The following is a 21,042-nucleotide window of genomic DNA, read 5'->3' on the forward strand; positions in this document are numbered from 1 at the left end:
CCCTCCCAGGAACTTACACGTGAATAGCTTTGCATATCTCATCAGCAGTCTTCCCAGCTTTCCTTAAGGTGATGGCAAGATTTTTGGCTCTGTTTGCTTCTAATAATGTCACTTTACTTGATCCCTTCTGTGTTATTTTCTGCTTGCTTGAAGACAGATCAATGGCAGGACCTTGGGCTTTTGTTTTGAATATTTCCTCAAATTCATCCACATTTAAATCCTAAGGTGGAGAAGGATGACATTGGCAAATTGGATCATGCGGTAAAATTAAGTCATTTCCCAGTTAGCAAACACCTCATCAGTTGGACACTCTCTTAAGCAAAGGCTTTCCTTCTGTTGGGAGCTTATTCCTGTATGGCTGGCTGTACTTCTGTTTCTGTTGGGGATACCCCATCACATCCTATCACATAGCCAGAAGTGAATGATCCTAACAATCCAGCTCAGCTGCTACTCTCGATAGCTGGTTTACACACACATCTGCCATAGGCTAAAGCCATGAAAGCTGATGGTCAATGCTGAGTCCTTAACCAGCATAGCTCAGTAAAGGCTGTCTATAAATACAAGGGTGGGTGGGTCTCTGTCAGGCATTTATCTTGTGGCAAACCATTACTTTAACTTAACATTTTAGGCACAGTTTTAGAACCCTCCTATAAAATCATGTCTGATTTATTTTTTGATAGGACAAATCTATTTCTTCTCCACATTAGAGTGCAGAAACATTCTCTCTGCGAGTGGTGCCTGCAGGCGAACAGGACAGCCTCCTTTACTCTGCAGCAGACGCACACTGGTGCACCTCTAGTTTATCAGCAAGGAGAAAGATACCTCTAGGATCCGCTCATCATCGATTTCGTTGAAGACTGTGCCATTGATCTGATTGGGCTTCAGAGCAACCCAGTTAAACACTGGCATTCGGAACTTCGTCTTGATCGGCTTCTTAATTTTCACAGCTGAAGATGTCAGAGACAATGAAATTAAGTCGCAACTAGAACCCCATAAGCTTCAGGTACAATCGGACAACAGTCCTGCAAATGACCCTTTAACACTGGAGGAAGAGGGCAAGCGGGACCTGGGTGGTGCTATGGAGGGCACCCGGTCCTGGCCACAGCCATTCAAGGGCCCCATTTGGTTGTGTGACACTGGACTATTATAAAAGCAGATGTATACACAGATGAAGTACCCATACACGTAAAATGCATAAATACATACTTTGTCTGTATATACATCTGCCCACCAGAAGAAGGTATCAGACACTTGTGAGCTGCCATATGGGTTCTGGGAACTGAACTCGGGACCTTTGGAAAATCAGTGAGCGTTCTTAACCACTGAACCATCTCTCCAGCCTCTCCCTTCTCCCCTTTTTTAAAGAAGTCAGCCATATTTATCTAGATCTTGACAGTGAAATGGTTAAATGTACTGAAACAGAGAGATTTATGGGATCTAATAATTACAGGCTAAAAAGAATGCTAAAACCTCTCATTTTGGGGAAAACAAGTTTTAAAAGATAATGGTTTACAAATTCTATATATTAATTATACATCATAAGCAAGGCTTTCAAACATATACGTGTGTGTATGTATATATCCATACATCAGGCTGTTCTGGGTCCCTCGCCTGCTCAGTGTGAGCCCCAATATTCACCATTATTATCAGGAAAGGGGAGGACAGAAGAAAACAAAGGTGACAGCACCTAAGCTGTCATTTGGCAGCTACCTGCCTTCATTGATATTTACCAAATAGGGAGACTGTCGGTGCCTCTCATTCCTCCAGAGTTACAAGGCCATTAAAGAGAAGGAATGTCATCAGATAAACCCACACAGAAGCATGCAGAAACACAGAGACACAGCTTTTGCCAAAACAGGCTTTCTGTCACCAAACGTGGCACCCTAGCCCCTATTATCAACAGGGTCAGATTTCTGGTCATACTTACTTTTTGTCTAAACTGCCCAGGAGAACCAATGTCATCAACAGACAAAGGCTTTCTCTAATTGGTCCTTCATCCACAATGGGTGGAGGGTATCAGTAAGAGAGACAGATGATGGGAGAGGTATCTCTTCAACCCAAGTAAGGACATTTTTCCTGACTTCAGCTAGGCATAAGGTGTAGTAGACAGCAGGGGCCTACAGGTGACCATGACATACACTGTGACCCCAGGACGCAAACTAAAGAAAGTGACTTTAGATGGGCAAGTGTTCCACAGTGAGCCACAGACAGTGGGGGATGTGGGTTCCTAGAAAGGTACAGTCAATGGTTTCCCTTATTCTCCTCATTTCCTTAGAGCACAATTCTCTTCGAGTGGGAGGGTCAGAACTGACTAAGAAATCTGAACAGTAAGAGAGAAACATTCCTTCTCTCAAATGGAAGGAATGGATCACAGCCTGTGAATCTAGGCCCTGCCCAAAGGAGGAGCTACAGATTCAGCTGAAACAAGGGGGCAAACCTGGAGTCACAGTCAGCCAGACTACCTAGAGACACAATGTCAAACGCAATGGCTCAAGGGAGGATGGAGTGGAGAGATGTCAAGGCACAGGGTGACCGACAGAACACACAGCAAATACTCAACACGCTTGGTGAGGAGCAACCTACAGAAAAGCTTGATTGGCCCATCTTTTGTGGAAGCAGAAAGAACAGAAAATACAAAATAGATATATATGTATTAGATACGGTTAGAGTCAAGTGGCCCAGCAGCTCACACACTCGTAGCAGAGAAGGTCATGCTTCGTGGACACAGTTCAGCAGCACAAAGCCAAAGACTCATTCTCCTGCCTTTGAAGACTCACTTTGTGGTTTTGTTTATATTTCTGTATTTCCCCCTCTCTGGGAGAAAGAAAAACAAAACAAAACAAAACATTTCATTGTAATGGTCCAAAGCAGCCATAATGAACTGTGCTGGCTATTCCATAGGCTATAAACGAGCTCCTAATATCACAGAACCAGTCACAGTTGGAGAGTGACTGATTCAAGCCTAGCAGAGAGCCTGCCCCAGGTGACCAGCTCAGGAAACGGAATCAGACTGTCCCATTAGACTTGGAGATGTGTTACACTTCAAGTGAATATTTCTCATGACTAAAGTCTGCCTTATAAAACCAAAGAATTCTCTCAACTAGAGCTGCTCTACTGGGACTTCCTTCTCTGTGACCCCACCGCGACCCCCGCCGGGACCGCTCCTGCACAGTGCAGAGTGGGGTATTCTGCCATGGTTGACCTGCTGCCTCAAGGATTTTTCCAGAAGTAATGGCCATATCAGCTCAGCTCTGGCTCTTAGTTCTCCTGAGACAACCTGCCAGGCCTCTGCATTCCAGAGAGAGAGAGAGAAATCAGTGAACAGATGAGGAGAGTAACTTACAAAATAAGCTTCAGTTACTATGCACTGAAAGCCAAATTAAGGATAAATATTAGGGAGATTAGGGAGCCTGCAGAAAATGCCTAATCCCAAATCAGTAAACACGTAGAAGGACTTTAAATACAAGATATATCTTAGTAGCCATTTAATGAGATAAAGAGAACTTCTTCAATCCCACCTACAGAACTCTCCTTTGCTCAAGAACAGTAGAGACTTCTACCTAGAAGGGTCCTGAGAGCAGCAGTCATACACTGAGCATAGAGCTCTGTACCATAAATTTAAGACACGTCAGAGTCAATAAATTTTAGAAATGAAGGAGTGGTAAAGGCTTAAGACAAAACAAAACAATAAGAGGGGGCATGGCCCTTTAGAAGAAAGCTGCCTCCGCCTGCAGCTTCATTCCCCTGCCAACAACATCGGAATTCTGTTTCAGTTCATGGCAATGCAAGCGGATGCTGAGCCACACGTTAGCTTTTGCAGTGGAGGAAGCAGCAGCTCCAGGGGAGGCACAGTAAACACATCTCACAGATAACGCTCATCCAGAGCTACAGGGAAAAGCTCAACCAGCAGCCCAGGTGCACAGGACAGCAGTGACATCCACAGTCAGTCACCCAGAACAGCCTGGCAACAGAACAGACACCCGGAGACGGTGTGGGGTTTGCCATTTACATTCACAGTCTACCAGCTCCGCGGTGACTCTCCTCCACCTCTCCTCTTCAGAGGCACTAAAAGCTCTAGAAGAAAGTAGTAACAGGAAAGAACTTGAAGGAGAAGAATCAGCCAAAAATTTATCATGAAACGGAACAGGCATCGGATTGGTATCCTTGATATTTTCTAGATGTCGGGGTGCTGGCGGAATCACAGATCTGACATGAACACTTGGAGAATTCTTGGGGCGGGGTATGGGGTGGGACAGGGGTGCAGACAAAACTACAAAACCGTTGGATGGATTGAGAAGAAATTTTTATATTAAATGCTGTCATTTTGACAAGGATACTTCAGAAACAATCACAGCCTTGGAACTTGAGGCTAGCAGAGGAGGGACTCACAGTAACTGAGAGTTCAAAAATGGGTGGAAGTGGAGCCAGTACCGCAGGGACAGCACCTCAGAGCAGAGGGACCAGTACCACAGGGACAGCACCTCAGAGCAGAGGGACCAGTACCACAGGGACAGCCACCTCAGAGCAGAGGAGCCAGTACCACAGGGACAGCCACCTCAGAGCAGAGGGACCAGTACCACAGGGACAGCCACCTCAGAGCAGAGGACCCAGTACCACAGGGACAGCCACCTCAGAGCAGAGGGACCAGTACCACAGGGACAGCACCTCAGAGCAGAGGACCCAGTACCACAGGGACAGCACCTCAGAGCAGAGGACCCAGTACCACAGGGACAGCACCTCAGAGCAGAGGACCCAGTACCACAGGGACAGCCACCTCAGAGCAGAGGGACCAGTACCACAGGGACAGCCACCTCAGAGCAGAGGACCCAGTACCACAGGGACAGCCACCTCAGAGCAGAGGGACCAGTACCACAGGGACAGCCACCTCAGAGCAGAGGAGCCAGTACCACAGGGACAGCACCTCAGAGCAGAGGGACCAGTATCACAGGGACAGCCATCCACCTCTTCGCAGAGATGCCAGTACCACAAGGACAGCTATCCTGTAGCAGTACACCATAGTATGACAGAGACAGCCACCTTAAAATACCTAGTAGTCCAGAGTGGCAACTTCAGCATTGTTAGCGTGTTGGATCATTTTTATCAACTTGACACAAATTAAGAGTCATCTTGGAAGAATGAGCATCACTTGAGAAAATGTCTCCATTACATTGACCTATAGGCAAGATGCGGGGTGTTTTACTGAGAGGTGATTGATGTAAAAGGACCCAGCCTACTGCGAGCTGTGCCACCCCTAGATCCTCATATAAGAAAGCAGGCTGAGCAAGCCATTATGCATAATTCTTCATGGCCTCTGCATCACTTCCTGCCTCTAGCTTCCTGCTTTGTATCCCTGCCTGGATTTGCCTCCACAATAAACTGTAAGCTAAAATAAACCATTTCCTCTCCAAGCTGTGCTGGTGATGGTGTTTATCACAGCAATAAACAAATGCAAACTAAGCAGCTGCCTGGTGACACCAGGTGATGACCTCAGAGCAGGTCCTCAACAGGGACAGCCACCTCAGAGGGGAATTACTATCACGGGGACAGCCACCTCAGAGGGGAATTACTATCACGGGGACAGCCACCTCAGAGGGGAATTACTTAGCATCACGGAGATAGCCACCTCCAAGCAGGGTTCTCATTATTACAGAGAAAGCTACCCAGTATCAAAAGATGACAACCTCAAAGCAGTTCTCAGCACCACAGGACAGCCAGCTCAGAGCAGAGATCCCCACAGCACAAGGCAGCTCCCTCAGCACAGCGCTGCCCTCCCTCATAGGGACAGCCACCTCAGAACAACTCCAAACTCTCGGCGACACTCTAACTGAAATAGCTCAGTAGTAAAGAGTAAAATTGCATTTCCAAGGGTCAAAAGTAGTAACGTATTTCAAGGCGTTGGAGCAATTCTCTTCCCCTCTCTGACCTGTCTCCCTTTTATTTCTGGTAAAGCAGGTACATCTTTATGTCCTGGTGAGCAGGAAGACATGAATTACTTGGAAGCTTTTCAAATCCTAAAGAAACGGCTGTTAGTACCACTTCCCCTGGAAGCTTAAAACTTCTAGCAATTTCTGACACCTACAAATGTTCAGAAGGCATGCCTACAAGCCTCTGTGGTCATTTGCTCATAATGGCCGGTTTTCCTTTACAGATGGCACTCCAAATAAATACCTTACAAAAGAATAACACTCAATATGAGCGCCTAACTCCGAGCTTTCGCCACTGTAGAGAAAACGTGGAAGGCTGGGTGACGAGGTCAGAACCCCTACTAGGAAGAGTGTGGCAAAGGCTATGCAGAGGACAGCGTCGCTCGCGTATGACAACCTCCCCTTCACTGGCTATGTTAGCAGGGATGTCCTAAGGGATGTGCACAGATAGAGAAAGATCTAATCGCTGAAAGAACAGCTTTAGCTCTCCAGAGGGAGCAATCAAACAAGTGCCTGCTTTCACCCTGTGTTCTCACCTGCTAATCCTGAGTTGAAAACTACGGTGGGTGAAGAAGTCCCAGGCAGCGGGGGTGCAGAGGGAGGTGGGGGTGGTGGTGGCAGAGGTGGTGCTGGCACAGTCTCGGTCGCAGGACCCGGGAGTGGAGGGGGTGGTGGTGGAGGAGGAGGGGGTGGAGGGGGTGGGGGAGGAGGTGGTGACATAGGTGGCGACGCTGGTCCGTTTTGCGCTGGAGAAAAAAACAAAATGTCATGTGCATATAAAGCATGAGAAAATGAGGCTCCAAATTCTCCAGACGGCTCATCAGATCCTGGGAGCCCACATAGAAGTGGGGTGACTACTGACTCTACACAGGTGGCTTCTGATTTCTACAAGAATAGTGTGCTATACACACACACAGAGACATCACTCATACATAACCTAATAAGCAATTAAAATTTTAAAATAAAGCATTTGGAAGAAAAAAAACACTTAAAAGGGTAAACATTTCCTTACTGACAAATGGGAAAACATCACATGAACGACATGAAGATTCACAACCTTAATCTCAATCATAAACCTTTGTTCGAACTTATTGCATCTTCCTTATATATGGGCACATGAGGGCAATGCCTGCAGAGGCCAGAGGCAACAGCAGATCCTCTGGAGTTGGCAGTGTGAGCCACGCTATGTGGGGCTGAGACAAACTCAGGTTGTTGAGAAGAGCGGTGCCTATCTTAACCACTAACCATTTTTCCATCCCCTCAAAATATAATATTTCTTAAGATAAGTAAAAGCACACACGAAGGTAAATCTCTATCCCACCCCCAGGACATCTTACCTGCTTCGGGCATGTCTGATGATGGAGGTAGTGGTGGGGGAGGGGGCAGTGAGGCTCCTGAGGAGGTGGTCCCTGTAACTGGTCCTCCATAGTTACCCGCTGCTAGTTCTGACCCCGTGGGCAATGTGCCAGAGGCCACGACTGGCAGTATGGCAATGTCCCCATCCCCTTTCTTCTGAATTTTAATGGTCCCTTGTTTCTCCAGTTCATGAATCTTTTTTTCCAGGGTAGACTGTCTTTGAATGGCTTCTTCCTTTTCTTTGACCATTTTCCTTAATGTGTGAACTTGGGTATTTGCATCTTTGTAGATTTCCTGCAAAAGAGATCACGGTCAGGATATTTTTTCAAGACAGGGTTTCTCTAACTTTGGAGTCTGTCCTAGAACTAGCTCTTGTAGACCAGGCTGGCCATGGTCAGGATTCTGACTTCATAGGACATTCCCAGGTACACCAGCTGAGGAAAACAGGGAGACAGAGCGCAGACACTCTGACGTTTGGGGAAATCTCTAGAATTCAGGCAGAACATGTGGAGTTCCAGTAATTACCAACTCAACTAATAATGCATGCAATGTATCCTAGCATTGCTATTATTAATGAAGCCCTTTCCATTTCCTAAGTGGAGCTAACTTAATAGGCAGAAAAGGACAGAGCAGAGATGACTATCCCCCAACTTGGATTTGGAACATCCCACGGGTATCCTGGCAGTTCAGCATGCTCTTTCACTAATTATAAAATCTATGTATAACTCCTGGATACACATTAACTAACAAGAGACAAAGGGCCCTAAATCAGACTTTGGCAGAAATAAGACTAGGATTAAAACCTCTGCAAAGGCTGGCTATGATGGTGCATGCCTTCAATCCAAGCACTGTGGAAGCAGAGGCAGGTGGATCTCTGTGAGTCTGAGACCCAGCCAGGTCTCTGCAGTGGCTTTTCAGGTCAACCAGTACTATATAATGAGACCCTGTCCAAAGAAGACAAATAATAAATAAGCAAGCAGACAAACTGCAAAGCCTGCGGTGATCCAGTCATGAGTGATCAGGAGCTAGATGCATGGCTGGATGTCTCTGGCCCTGATAAAAGCTCCTTGACTAAGTTCAGGATAGCGATGGCTTGAGTATTTTTGCTTTGGTGATACTTTTAACAAAACAACCCAAAGCTTCCCACAACTAATTACTTATCTTTCTCAAAGTTTAGAGAATAAAACAAAGTTAAAATTCAATTCAAAGGCTGTCCCTGCTGTTTCTATGAAGCATCCAGGGATATTCTGGTGTGAATGGCTCTGTAGAACTGAACTTTCCTGCTGGGCCTTGCACGTGTTATTTCTTACCACAGACCTCCAACAGACCTGGAAACATTCTCCACACCTGTCTATCATTAATAATATATGTCTGAACTTGAATGGAGCCCATATGCCACATCAAAACTTGGTCTTGCTAGTATACCAGAAAACAAATATGCAAAGCTAACTGAAGGACGTGTCGGAATAACAACAGCACACACAGCCATAATAACCATCATATAAAATGTGCCATCACTTTAACCATGGTGTGAAGGCCAGCCATGTGCCTGAAAGTTCTCCATGCATGTTGTATGTTCTACACAGTTTCAAACACACAGATGGTACTCCATAAATGCTCGACACTTAAAGTAAAATGACAGTAATGAAAAATCAAATAGCTAGGATTGTCTGATAATTAAATTGCACTGGATTTTGGCTTTTGGTACCTTTAGGTCTACCCTGTGTGATGAATTGTTTCCATAGTAACCAACAAATCTGGTTTTCAGTAAAAGCAAAGTAAATAAAAACAATAAAGTGTAAGTCCTAATAAAAATAAGTGAAATGAATGAATCCATGCTTTTGCTTTTATTTACAACTGCATGGAGGATCTACAGAATCAACTCATCCTCCCCAAGATGGGAAACCACTGTTGCTCCCAAAATTTGTAATTGGGAAGTACTGAAGCTGGAGGTTTTGATTTTGCACACATGTGCACACATACCTTATGAGTATGAGTGTCGCCTCTGAAATGGCTGCAATAAATACACTGCATCAACACATTCCTCTGGAATGGACCTGCTCCACGATGGACCAGCCTACAGCAGGAACCTATGCCTATCTGATAGCTACTGCCAGCACACTTACCCGGACAACATCCAGTTCCTTATTCCTTTGCATGAGTTGCTTTTCCAGTTCAACAATCTTGGACATGGCTTCATTCTCCGTGTCCTGCAGCTTTTCAGATAGCTGTGAAATTGTGACGATGAAACAGAAACATTCTAAGCAAGTCTTTAGGCCTTCGGAAGCTCACATCCTGGCAAACAGGGGCCACTACAATCTTACATATATTCTAAAGGTTATTTTCTGAGAACATTTATTTTTTATTCTATTTTTATTTATTTATTTATTCAGTAATTTATTTTGGTATTTTGAGACAGGGTTTCTCTGTAGCTTTGAAGTCCATCCTAGAACTAGTTCTCGTAGACCAGGCTGGCCTCGAACTCACAGAGATCTACCTGCCTCTGCCTCCCGAATGCTGGGATTAATGGTGTGCACCACCACTGCCCAGCAAATTTTTAAAAACCAATATGGATGCTTTGATACGATCACATTTACAACTATTTGAATAGAGGAAACCCTAGAGAACGCAGTCCTCTGCCTGCGCTGCAGACTGCAGCTTCTCCCATGGGTAAAGGAACGGGGATGAAGAAGATTTAGTATCTAGAGTCCCCTGGAAGAGGAGAAAAGAAATAAAAGCAGCTCCATATTTTATCCTGATGCTTAGATTCATGTTCATTTTTTAAGTCCTCAGAAGAAAATCTTGTTGTTTGACACAGGATCTTGTTAGATAACCCAGGCTGGCCTCCAACTCATGGTCCTCCTTTTCCCGGCATCCCAAGTGTGGGATTACAGGAGTAGGACCACCATACCTGCTGTGTCTTCAGACAGGAAATCCTAAAGTAACTCATAACTGATCATAGTCCAATGATGGAGGAAGGTCATTGGTTAAAAATAAAGAAACTGCTTGGCCCTCATAGGTTAAAATGTAGGTGGGTGGAGTAGACAGAACAGAATGCTGGGAGGAAGAGGAAGTGAGCTCAGACTCGACAGCTCTGCTCTCTGGAGCAGACACCATGCTCCCCTCTCCCCGGCAGACGCGATAAAGCTCCGACCCAGGATGGACATAGGCTAGAATCTTCCCGGTAAGCACACCTTGGGGTGCTACACACATGAATAGAAATGGGCCAAGCAGTGTTTAAAAGAATACAGTTTGTGTTTCATTATTTTGGGGCATAAGCTAGCCAGGCGACCATGAGCTGGGGCGGCAGGAACACAGCCCACAGCTCCTACTACACTCCAAAACCGAGATGTAATGAAAGTAACTTTAACACGACTCATTAATTTAAATATGAAAAATATCACTAATATCAATAATTTTGAGGTAGGAACGGGCCAAAGAATTGTCTATTTCTTTTTTTTTTTTTTTTTTAAATATTTATTTATTTATTATGTATACAATATTCAGTCTGGGTGCATGCCTGCAGGCCAGAAGAGGGCGCCAGAACTCCTTACAGATGGTTGTGAGCCACCATGTGGTTGCTGGGAATTGAACTCAGGACCCTTGGAAGAGCAGGCAATGCTCTTAACCGCTGAGCCATCTCTCCAGCCCAAGAATTGTCTATTTCAATTGTCACGTCTGATCCTTGTATTTTATTTTATTTTATACAGCACAAAAGAGAGCTATTGACTCAGAGGGGCAATCATGGAATTGGTGGGACTGCCTCTGGATCAGGCAAGGACTAACAGCGAGCAATGGGTGTTTTTTTTCAGCAGTGGTTTTTTTTTGTTTTGTTTTGTTTTTTTTTTTTTTTTTGGAAAACACTAATTTTTATACCATGGTCCTGAAGACTTTTGTTTCTATCAAAATGAATAATGTGTACGTAGCCTCCATAAAACCCGTACAACAGCCCCTCCATGTCTGAACATCACATCTCTGTGTGGACTCATGGAGATCCACCTGCCTCTGCTTCAAATGCTGGGATTAAATGCATGTACCACCACCGCCCAGTGAAAAATAATATCCTTACAAATAGAAACAATGCACCTAATAATAAAGAACAATTCCAATAAACTCATGACAAGAATTTTGTTTTCAAGAGCTCAGAGCAGTACAATACTCCCTCACGTGGATGAGGGCCAAGATGCAGTACTGGGTGAGGGAACAAGAATTTAGCCCTCACAATGTCTGGGTTTTTGAGAAATACTACTTTCTATTTGTTCTTGAATATTAAATATGTTAACATCTCAAAGCTTTTGTTTCATATTAACTTGTGGTTAATAAATTTCTGTGAAAGAAAATTGAGACCCCGTCCCGCTGTGCAGCTGACATTACACGAGGAGAACTTGCTTCTTCAAAGACGAGCACAGTTGACAAAGCTGAGCGCTCTCCTGTAAAATGTCTGCAGTTAAAACGAACCTGACTAGAACCTGAGGCATTCCTAAGGAAGAAAGAGGAGTTCTGTATCAGAGACATGAGACAGTCCTGTCGCTCGGGCTTTGACGGCACTTTGAGAAAGTGTGTCATCTCAAGACTCCATTCAGGCCAGATTCCTTTTTCCATAGCTACCACACCCTCACACCGTCAGCCACCCCACTCCTGTGATGGCAACTAGGCATGCCGGCGCGTGTGACGTGGGGAGACGAAGCAGGAAGGTAGGTGGAAACAAGGAAGGGTTTCTCCTGTAAGAAGCATACCTTCCTTCTTTAAAGAACCCAGAGGAAAACTGAGGGCACTCTGGCCCAGAAGCTGCTCGTTCCTACAGTCCAAATCCCTTCACTTCCTACCACAGAGGTGAGCACTGGCTCCCCTGGACCCCAGGACACTCTCCTCTCTCAGACGCCCTTACGTGAGAGACGTTTTCTTCCAGTTCCTCCACCCGCTCCAAGGCTGCGTTCTTGGTTTCCGCGTCCTCCAGCAGAGCCCCTACATCAAACACGTTGTCTAGGTAAGCCTGAATTTGTACTTGCAGCTTGTCACTCTCAGTGTGTCTCAGCTTCTGAAAAATAAAATGCCAGGGCAGATGGTATGAATTTATCTATGGACACAGAACACAATTACCCAACCCTCTACAAACTACATTCTATATGTACACATAGACTAGACTTACCTCAAATCCTCCCTACTCTAGCCTAAACCATTCTTATCTAGGTAAAGTCAAGGCCACAGAGACATTGAAGGAGGATCTAAAATGGAATAGTTACAAGTCCTGTGAAAATTAAGGGGTGTCCATGGAGAAGACCGCTGTGGGGGACATCTTACTAGGTTGGAGACTACTGACCGGGGGCAGGGGACAGCTCGCTAGGAGCCAGCAGCTGTAGTCACGCTGGCCTTTGGGTGTACACATTACTAGAGCTCACCCTGCAGGGTTCCCTTCCTAAGACAGCGCCTTGCATGAATAGCTAAGGGCTCCCCAAAGTATGAATCAGAAAGGATCTTCCAGTACACTGTATCCCAGATGAGGGAGCCTGAAGCAACTCAGCTCACTATTTCTCAAGTGACACTAGAGGCTGAAGAAATCCGAGCGTTCTCCCATGAGAACCATGCATTATGATTTCCTCTGGGAAACCGTGGAGCCAGAACAACATCTGGCTTATAGATGATTCCAGTACGTTAACGAATATATCAATGACCACTGGCAAAGAAGGCTGCCTTATTTATATAAAAACAAAATATTTATATATCAGAGGCATATAAGATTGTTTTTCTAATGATCTATACCCATCAGGGTCCAGCACCAACAGAACACAGTTAAAGAAGTACAGGGTTGGGGGGTTGGTACTTTTAAGAGAAATTTCATATTACATAATTAAAAAAAGAAAAACGATTTTTCTCTTAGGTTTAAATTGAAACTCTACAGTTTAACTTGTTTTAAGGAGAGTACATTGCATCTTAGTTTAAAAGTCAGACATGAGAAAAGAAATGTGAATCTAGAGCTAGAAAACTGAGCATCAGAAGCGGCTACATGTGCCTTTTCCAAGATTCACGGTCAATAGTGGATGCGCACCAATGTCATCTGCTGCCATGACAACCTAGAGCCCAAAGCAAAATCTCACAAAACCAAACCTGCAACACTGATAGCAATTCACAGTCCTGATTCTTGTTCAAATCCTGCAACTTGTGGAGCATGCGAGGAGAGAGGAGAAACTAATCCTGAAGCCTGCCAGGGGTGGTGAGGGGTCAATACATTCTGCCCCCCAATAAAGTGGGTGCGAACACCCTGGCTCCACACCTAACAAAGCTGAGCAGCTAAACACTGGACACAGCCAAGGGACGGTGTCCCTATCATCTCCATATCAGGAAACAGCCTGGCGACTTAGGTCAGCAGGCTCTGCCCCGCCACTAGTGCGCTTCCGAATCCAATGAACCGTTCTCGTGGGAAAAGGAAAACCAAAGCTATCTAACAAAGGGGTACATCCAGTGGACACCAAGGTCCTGGAGGTCATCTATGAATATCACGTATGCTTTCTGCTTCTTACTGAGGAACTTCAGGGAACTAGCCGGCACGTCTGTGAGGCAGCAAGAGAAAGAAACAATTCCTTCCTCCCAGGGAAAGCTCCAGGAGGATGGTTCTAGTGTCCATTTCCTCATAAAAATACTCATTCCACTGCGCTCTTGGCTTGATCTTGCCTGCTTGAATGTCCCAAGAGTGTGCCAAAATAATTTTTTTCTAGTGTTGATGAAGGATGCAATGAGACTTGACCCAGACAGAGCTCAAAAGCAAAGTAAAGTTGTAGCAATGCTCCCAGAGGCTGTCTGACTCCAGAACTAAAGGCTGCAGGCAACGGACCCACAGATGTCCCGGGAATTCTGTAATAATCCAACTCTGCTGGCAAACCGCGCCATTCAAATTGGCTCCCTTTAACTAGCACGGCAATTGTTAACCACACAATGCTTTAGGTATTTTGCAGTTACTACGGAAGAGAACCTCTGAGAACAGGCAATAGATCCATTTTTTAAAAGACACCAAAAAAGATAGTTATACTCACATCCAGGTATTCATCCAGGGCTAATTTGGTAAATTCATATTGGAGGTGAACTCTGAAGTTCATGTCTTCTACCGAATGAACTACAATGTTAATAAACTGCATAGAAGCCACCTGAAATGAAATTCCCAAGGGGTTAAATCAGTTCAAAGTGCTTTCTCCCAATTTAAGCATATCCAGAACATTTGATTTCAGAATTCTCAGGCTATGCCAATTTGTTTTTCTTTAGCGTCATTAAATCTTCATTTAATATATATATTTTATACACACACACACACACACACACCCTGTGTATGAGTGGAGAAATCAAGCAAGCAAATAAGAAGGCCACCATTCATTGCTGACCAGCTATTGCTGTGATGTGATGACCAGCTGGGATTCTGCTGTAGGGGACTCTTCTATACTGATAGCTTATAACCTAGAACTGCAAGTCAGCAAAACCACTTTCTGTCCTGGAACTCACACTGTAGACCAGGGTAGCCTTGAACTCACAGATCAGGTTGCTTTTTGTAAGATCATTTCATCACAGCAACACAGGGAACTAGAACAGTTGTGTGCTAGATAGTTTTGGAAGATGCATGAATTCTCTTAGTGGAAAGGGGACCCTCCTAAAATTATCTTGCCAGTTTTTTTTTTCAACTTCTTTTCACCTATGTAATAAAAAAAAAAAAAAAAAAAAAAAAAAACCTGGGGTTGGAGAGATGGCTCAGTGGTTAAGAGCACTGGCTGCTCTCCCAGAGGTCCTGAGTTCAATTCCCAACAACCACGTGGAGGCTCACAACCAACTGTAATAGATCTGGTGCCCTTTTCTGGTCTTCAGGCAGAACACTGTACACATAATAAATAAATTATAAACTAATTTAAAAAAACCACCCACAGAAAAAAGTTTCAAGCTACATTAAAGGAATTTATACCATTTAATATGGGGGAATATATTGTTTGGGAAGCTGGAAAGTTCAATGGAATTCCCAAGGAAGTTTATCAAAAGCCTCATTTTCTGCAGCGAAATAGAGTTAGACTGTTACATCTTTCTGCATTCCTTCTGTGCAGAAGTCTACATGATCTCCTGAGCTCCATGAGAGCCGACGAGCCATGGAGAGAACAAGGATGCTACTGTGGGCTGTGAACAAGGCCCTTAGAACCTGGACACAGGAGGAAATGAAATGACAGGAAATGGCTTCCAGTCTGTACGCAAATGGCACAAGTGTTCTAAGGGACTTACGCTAATTCCAGCAGAAAGTCAAACGACCAGGTCAGCAGGCATCATAAACGAGTGAGGTGGGAAATCCACAGCACAACAAGTTGCAGAGAGAGGACTTGTTTTTTAAATAAACAAAGGGGCAAGGGCTCATTGGCTGTAGTAGCTAATACTCCAGCAGGCAGGAGGCAGCCAATAGCCAATAGAGAGGTACTATATATAGTAAAAATTATATAGTTGGGTACTTTTAATTTAAAAAAAGAGCAGACATCTATTTTCATGTACCATACCTAAAGATTTTCACAGAAGAAATGACTGTATGAATAGGTGGACACCCTAGCTATGGGCTGGCCTCCACCTCGGCTCTACCAGAACAAGAAAGTTCCTCTTGAGAAGTCATGGGAGAAAAGCTGGCAATGAGCCAGTTCCCAGGGCTCGTGACACCCATCAACACCTAAGGCCAGCATTACTCTAACACATCCCCAAATTCTAACAACAAGAATAAAACTCAAGGTAAAGGGGACACTTGTTTTACCACTCCACATCTTAAAAATGAAGTATTCACGCTGGAAAAGCAAGTATCAAATCTAATGGAAGAGAAAAGCTCTAGAAAGGATTTTATCTTCCTGATTTTAGAAGGGGCTAAGGCTCAGATGCACACAAATCAGAAGGACTTTTCACACAACAGACCTAACGTGTCTACACACACCACACTAGAGTCACTGCAGTAGTTCAATGAAAACATGACTTAGCATCCAAACCACAGGCTCTGCCTGTGAGAACTGTTAGGATGCCTCTTCTAGAGGCAAAGTGATCTGGAGAAAAAGCTCCTGGATCCAGAAGTTTCCTAGGAAAACTGAACTAGGTCAAACCTGTAGACAGGGGTGCACTGGAAAGGAATGGCTCAGGACACCTCATGAGCAATTCTGGCTTGAGCCCTGATCGAAGAAGGAGGTGGACTTCAGAAGTGCCGAAACACCCTGAGTGCCTTCCTAAGATTAGGGGCTCCTGCAGAGGCAGGGCCATCAGCGCTGTCCTTCTAGGGCAAGCCAGTGGTCTACAGAGCCAAGCAGTCCAGTCTCTGAGAATGTGGTCTACAGAGGGCACTGACAGAGGTCAAGAGCAAAGGTCAAGGTTCCATCTATCTTAGGATTCTATGTAGCACTGCTGGCAACTCAGCTTGGTGGCTATGGCCATTCACACCAGGTCCTAACTTCCTTTACTCAACTACTTGACTTTCCCTTTCATTGCTATGAATTATTAGCATTCTGTCCTTTACTCAAATGAGTAAAACTTGAAAGAGCACCACAAAGGGAGCACACATCCAATAGAAGAGTACTGAACTCATTTTCCCGCTCTCTGGAGTGGTCGATTTCCGTGTGGCATGCTTGCAGCCGAGATGGGTGAAGGGGGTGCTGAAAGTGAGTTTGCATTGTTGAATGTAGTACCAAGTGAACTCACCATAAAATCTATGTTATTATCTTCATTTCTGAAATGCTCCATCAACTTCTCAAAGCGCTGCTTTTCTCCGCAGACCTGAAACACACATTGTTATTATGCTTATGACGTCATAAACATTCCAAAATCAACGACAGAAATTTTAGCACTAACAATTATTTTCAAAATACATTTTTCTATCTCCCTTATACACTCCTTCCTTCTCTTCAAAGCTGGTTAGCTACCAAAGGGAGGTCTGAAGCAGACGAGATGCAGGCCCTTGGCTTGTATTCCCTATGGTTTTGAAGTTATCAGATACATGCTTCCACAACATAGTTCACAGCCAAAGGCTGGCTATAGAGCTCCTATGTCACCAAAGTAAGCTTCACACAGAGATACTACAAGATTTAAAGAATTTGGTCTTTAAACTCTGTATAAAGAAGACTGACCATACTCTTATCTGTCTTAAAAAATCTGAGCATGTGACATTATTGTATCATTACAATACAGTGATTATGTTACAAAAGAGACACTCTGGGAACGATTCTTCTTCATCCATTAAAGGTGGATAGAAATTTTCAGTGATCAATGAAGTTGCACACCAGTGACCTGAATTATGCACATTTTAGCTCAAATTAATGTTTCCATTGAACATGTGAAAGAAACTGGCAGAATACACAAAACTCCAGGGTCCCAGGGTGTGGTTCATCTACATGAAAGTTAAAGACAGGTAGTAAAAAACAGTTAAACATTTATATCAAAATAATACCTCAGAGGGCTCACAAAGTCAAGGATAAATCTTAATTCTGGCATTGTCCTTGGATGATTTTATTGAAACCAAACCCTATACCCACTAGTTAGTTCATTCTGCCTATAGCAAGTATTTACTTGAACTACAAGCTATATGTTAAATTAGGCTACACATGTTAATGACCACATACTCAGATTTCATTTGTGATCCCAGGGATATCTAGACCAGTCCTCAAGAATTCTCCTAAAATGGCATTCCATACTAAACACTCCTCTGAAAGCTTCAGTCATTTCCAGATGTTTCCAAACACCCAGATGTTCAGAGGCAGACACCTAAATTAATTTCTATGTGTGTATTTTACTGTGCTGCATAAAAAATCTTGACAGAAGAAGGGCTAATGAAATTTCTGAAGACTGACACACCACAACTCACATGAGAAAGGGATGTCTCTGCAGATGTCTCTGTCCCTTACAGAGAGTGCACAAGGGTGCACAGACAAGTAACACATCCTCTGTGGTTTACTTTAGAAACACTCCCAGTGTCCAATCTGGATCTGTCTGGTTTCAATGAGGCCTAAATGTTGTCTTCTTTTTATTTAGCTAGGCTCTCATCAGGGACACCCTCTGAGCACACTCCGGTTAGGTCAGCCAGGGTCAGAAGGGAACACACGACAATTCTTTAGCGGTTGCTGAGTGCCTTCTCAACCACAGCAACAGAACATCACGGGTCTGGAGCTGCGCTTTGACCACTGACCCTGGGAACTGCTTTCCCACACTCAATTCCCACAAATTAAATCCAGCACATGTCCACCATGGATTCAGAGCCCATCCACCAAGACCTGATGTTGGATTGGCCAAATATCTCAGAGCAACAAGAGGACAGTGCCTGATGGTGAGTTAGCACTGGCTCCCACATCCTTCCCCACATCCATCTGACTGAAATCAGGGAGTCTTGCTCATAGCCAAAGAAGCCTTTTCTACCCAGTGGGGAGCGGATCTGCGCAAAAGTTCTTCAAAATGGGTTGTGGGCATCAAGGACTCCTGTGGCCCTTTTGTGTTTTGATATAGCAGATCCCTCATCTTTAAGATTCTTCTGAATGTCTGCTGGTGATAAGGAAGGGGATTTTAAAAAAAATACTACACTATCAAACATGTCATTTTGTAGATCTAGATAATTCAATAAATCTGAATTTTCAAATGACCACTAATTATTGTTGCAAAATTATAAATTCAGGTACAAGACAGGCAAGGGGGTTTGGACACACTGTGCAAGGTCATTAACATGGCTTCTGATCCACTGACCAGTATTTAGAAGGCATTCCTGGCTCTGTTACTAAAGAATACTGACTACAACCACATGACGCTGCTGAAATACTTCATGCTCTACCTCTGCGTAGGTGCAGGACTGGATTTCCTTCCCCATCTTCAACAGAAACCCAGGGGACTATGTGCAAAAGTAGATTTAAGAACTGCACCTTTTCACCAGGCAGTGTTGGTGCACGCCTTGAATCCCAGCAGAAGTAAAGGGATCTCTGTGAGTTTGAGGACAGCATGGTCTACAGAGGAAGTTCCAGCGCAGTCAGGGCTACACAAAGAAACCCTGTCTCAACAAACAAAAAACAACAACAAAAAACTGCACCTTTTATTAAGCTACATGTTTTGTTTTGTTTCTTAAGACAGAGTATCTCTGTGAACTCGCTTTGTAATGTGAACCACCTAACTCGGCCTCCTAAAAGCTGGGATTAAAGGTGTGTGGCATCACACCTGGTTTCTTAAACTAGACTTGAAAAGATACAGAAGCAAACCAGACAGTGTGACTGTTAGGAGCTGAACTGTCCCTTGCCCAAGCGAGCATGCTGACACTCAGTGTGACTGTAAAAGAGTTCACAATGCAACTTCGGAGCAGGCACATTGTGGGTACAGCTGAACAAAGCCCCGGGTTCAGAGCAAGCACATTGTGGGTACAGTTGAATGATTCCCATGGTTCAGAGCAGGCACACTGTGGGTAGAGCTGAATGAAGCAGTGTTTTAATCCCACAGGGCTATAATCTTCTTCATGAGGTCACAAGGGAAGGTGTGAAGGCCAGAAAGTGAGTACACTCAAAACCGAACCAACTATATGCAGGCACCCTGGACTTGGGTTCCCAGTCTACAAAGCAATGAGGAAATTATTTTTGTTTTATTAAGCACCCAGGGGGGCTGGAGAGATGACTCAGGCTCTTCTCCTAGAGATACTGAGTTCAATTCCCAGCAACCACACAGTGGCTCACAACCATCTGTAATGACACCTGGTACCCTCTTCTGGCCTGCAGGCATACATGCAGACAGAATACTGTATACATAATAAATAAATCTTAAAAATTATTTGAAAGATAAAGTCCTTTGGGGTTCTGTTGTACCCCCATGAAGATGAAGCCACATCACTCAGAGGTTGCTAGAGCTTCCTTCTACAGAAAGGAACCCTCCTGTGCACAGCTCGACCAAGTACAACCCCACAATCCCTGGTTGTCTGAGAGGTGTCCACTCATATCATATGGAGGCTCATGACAAGACTGGATATTCTTTGGCCAAAGTTTAGATTTCCAGACAAGAAAATGAGTCCATGCAAAAATAGCTCTCCCCCAATGGGAGACGCAGGACTCGCATTCCCGGTTTGGAGAATTGACAATTGACAAGCAGTTTCGCTTTGTCCTGGGAGGCTTGATGTGTTACACGTCAAGAGTCAAAACCAAATATTCAAGGAACAAAGAGAGACTCATCTTGCCCGACGCGCTAACTGCATCCCTGCCACCCGCACGAAGGAAGCACCACTTACTCGCCTTCCACCTATTCCTGGAAACAACCTCAGACTGGAAGGGCAGTGCTGCTCTTGGAGATGTCCCAGCAAACCTGGGAAACCACAGCAGCAGCTGGTGAAGGACTGGCGAGGAGGGAGCGCTCGTATTCCACAGCCAAACAAAACAGAGCCTGCAGCTCCTGTTACCACGATTGGCTATTTCCACCCTCACTGACGCAGAGTCCCGGGATCAGATCTGTAAAAGACTTCCACCTCAAGACCAGCGACTGTTGGAGCTCAGTCAGGAGCTGCTGGGCCATTTTCTTCTGCTGAATGTCTCAATTATGAATGAAAACTAAATGTGAGTATACCCTTGGCAGAGTGATTCACCCAAAGAGAGAGTTGACTCAGGTCCCATTGTTGGGGAAGGATAAATGGACACTGAACTACCACAGGCAGCGCAGAGTCTGGAGAATAGCTGGGGGCAGGGCAGCAGTGACATGACAGCTTAAGTAATGCCTGCAAGGCTCAGTCATTCAAAGCGACACAAGCCAGCATTGCTTCCACCACAGAGAG

The 21,042-nt window shown here is 44.6% G+C and overlaps 1 protein-coding gene across 5 annotated transcripts in view; it reads right to left on the reverse strand.

The window, feature by feature from the left end:
- The window catches only part of Fmnl2 (formin like 2), a 257,682-nt gene that overhangs the window by 17,818 nt on the left and 218,822 nt on the right, over nucleotides 1–21,042 (reverse strand). For all 5 annotated transcript variants that reach the window (XM_057754584.1, XM_057754580.1, XM_057754583.1 and 2 more), the window contains 8 exons: nucleotides 16,965–17,039; nucleotides 14,309–14,419; nucleotides 12,169–12,318; nucleotides 9,407–9,508; nucleotides 7,262–7,574; nucleotides 6,461–6,670; nucleotides 823–947; nucleotides 18–220 (listed from right to left, as the gene is read on the reverse strand). In XM_057754584.1, coding sequence (XP_057610567.1) covers nucleotides 18–220; nucleotides 823–947; nucleotides 6,461–6,670; nucleotides 7,262–7,574; nucleotides 9,407–9,508; nucleotides 12,169–12,318; nucleotides 14,309–14,419; nucleotides 16,965–17,039 — 1,289 coding nt within the window. The remainder of the gene's footprint in view (nucleotides 1–17; nucleotides 221–822; nucleotides 948–6,460; nucleotides 6,671–7,261; nucleotides 7,575–9,406; nucleotides 9,509–12,168; nucleotides 12,319–14,308; nucleotides 14,420–16,964; nucleotides 17,040–21,042) is intronic.

The sequence above is a fragment of the Chionomys nivalis genome, chromosome 22, assembly GCF_950005125.1.
Source record: "Chionomys nivalis chromosome 22, mChiNiv1.1, whole genome shotgun sequence".
NCBI classification, from domain to species: domain Eukaryota; kingdom Metazoa; phylum Chordata; class Mammalia; order Rodentia; family Cricetidae; genus Chionomys; species Chionomys nivalis.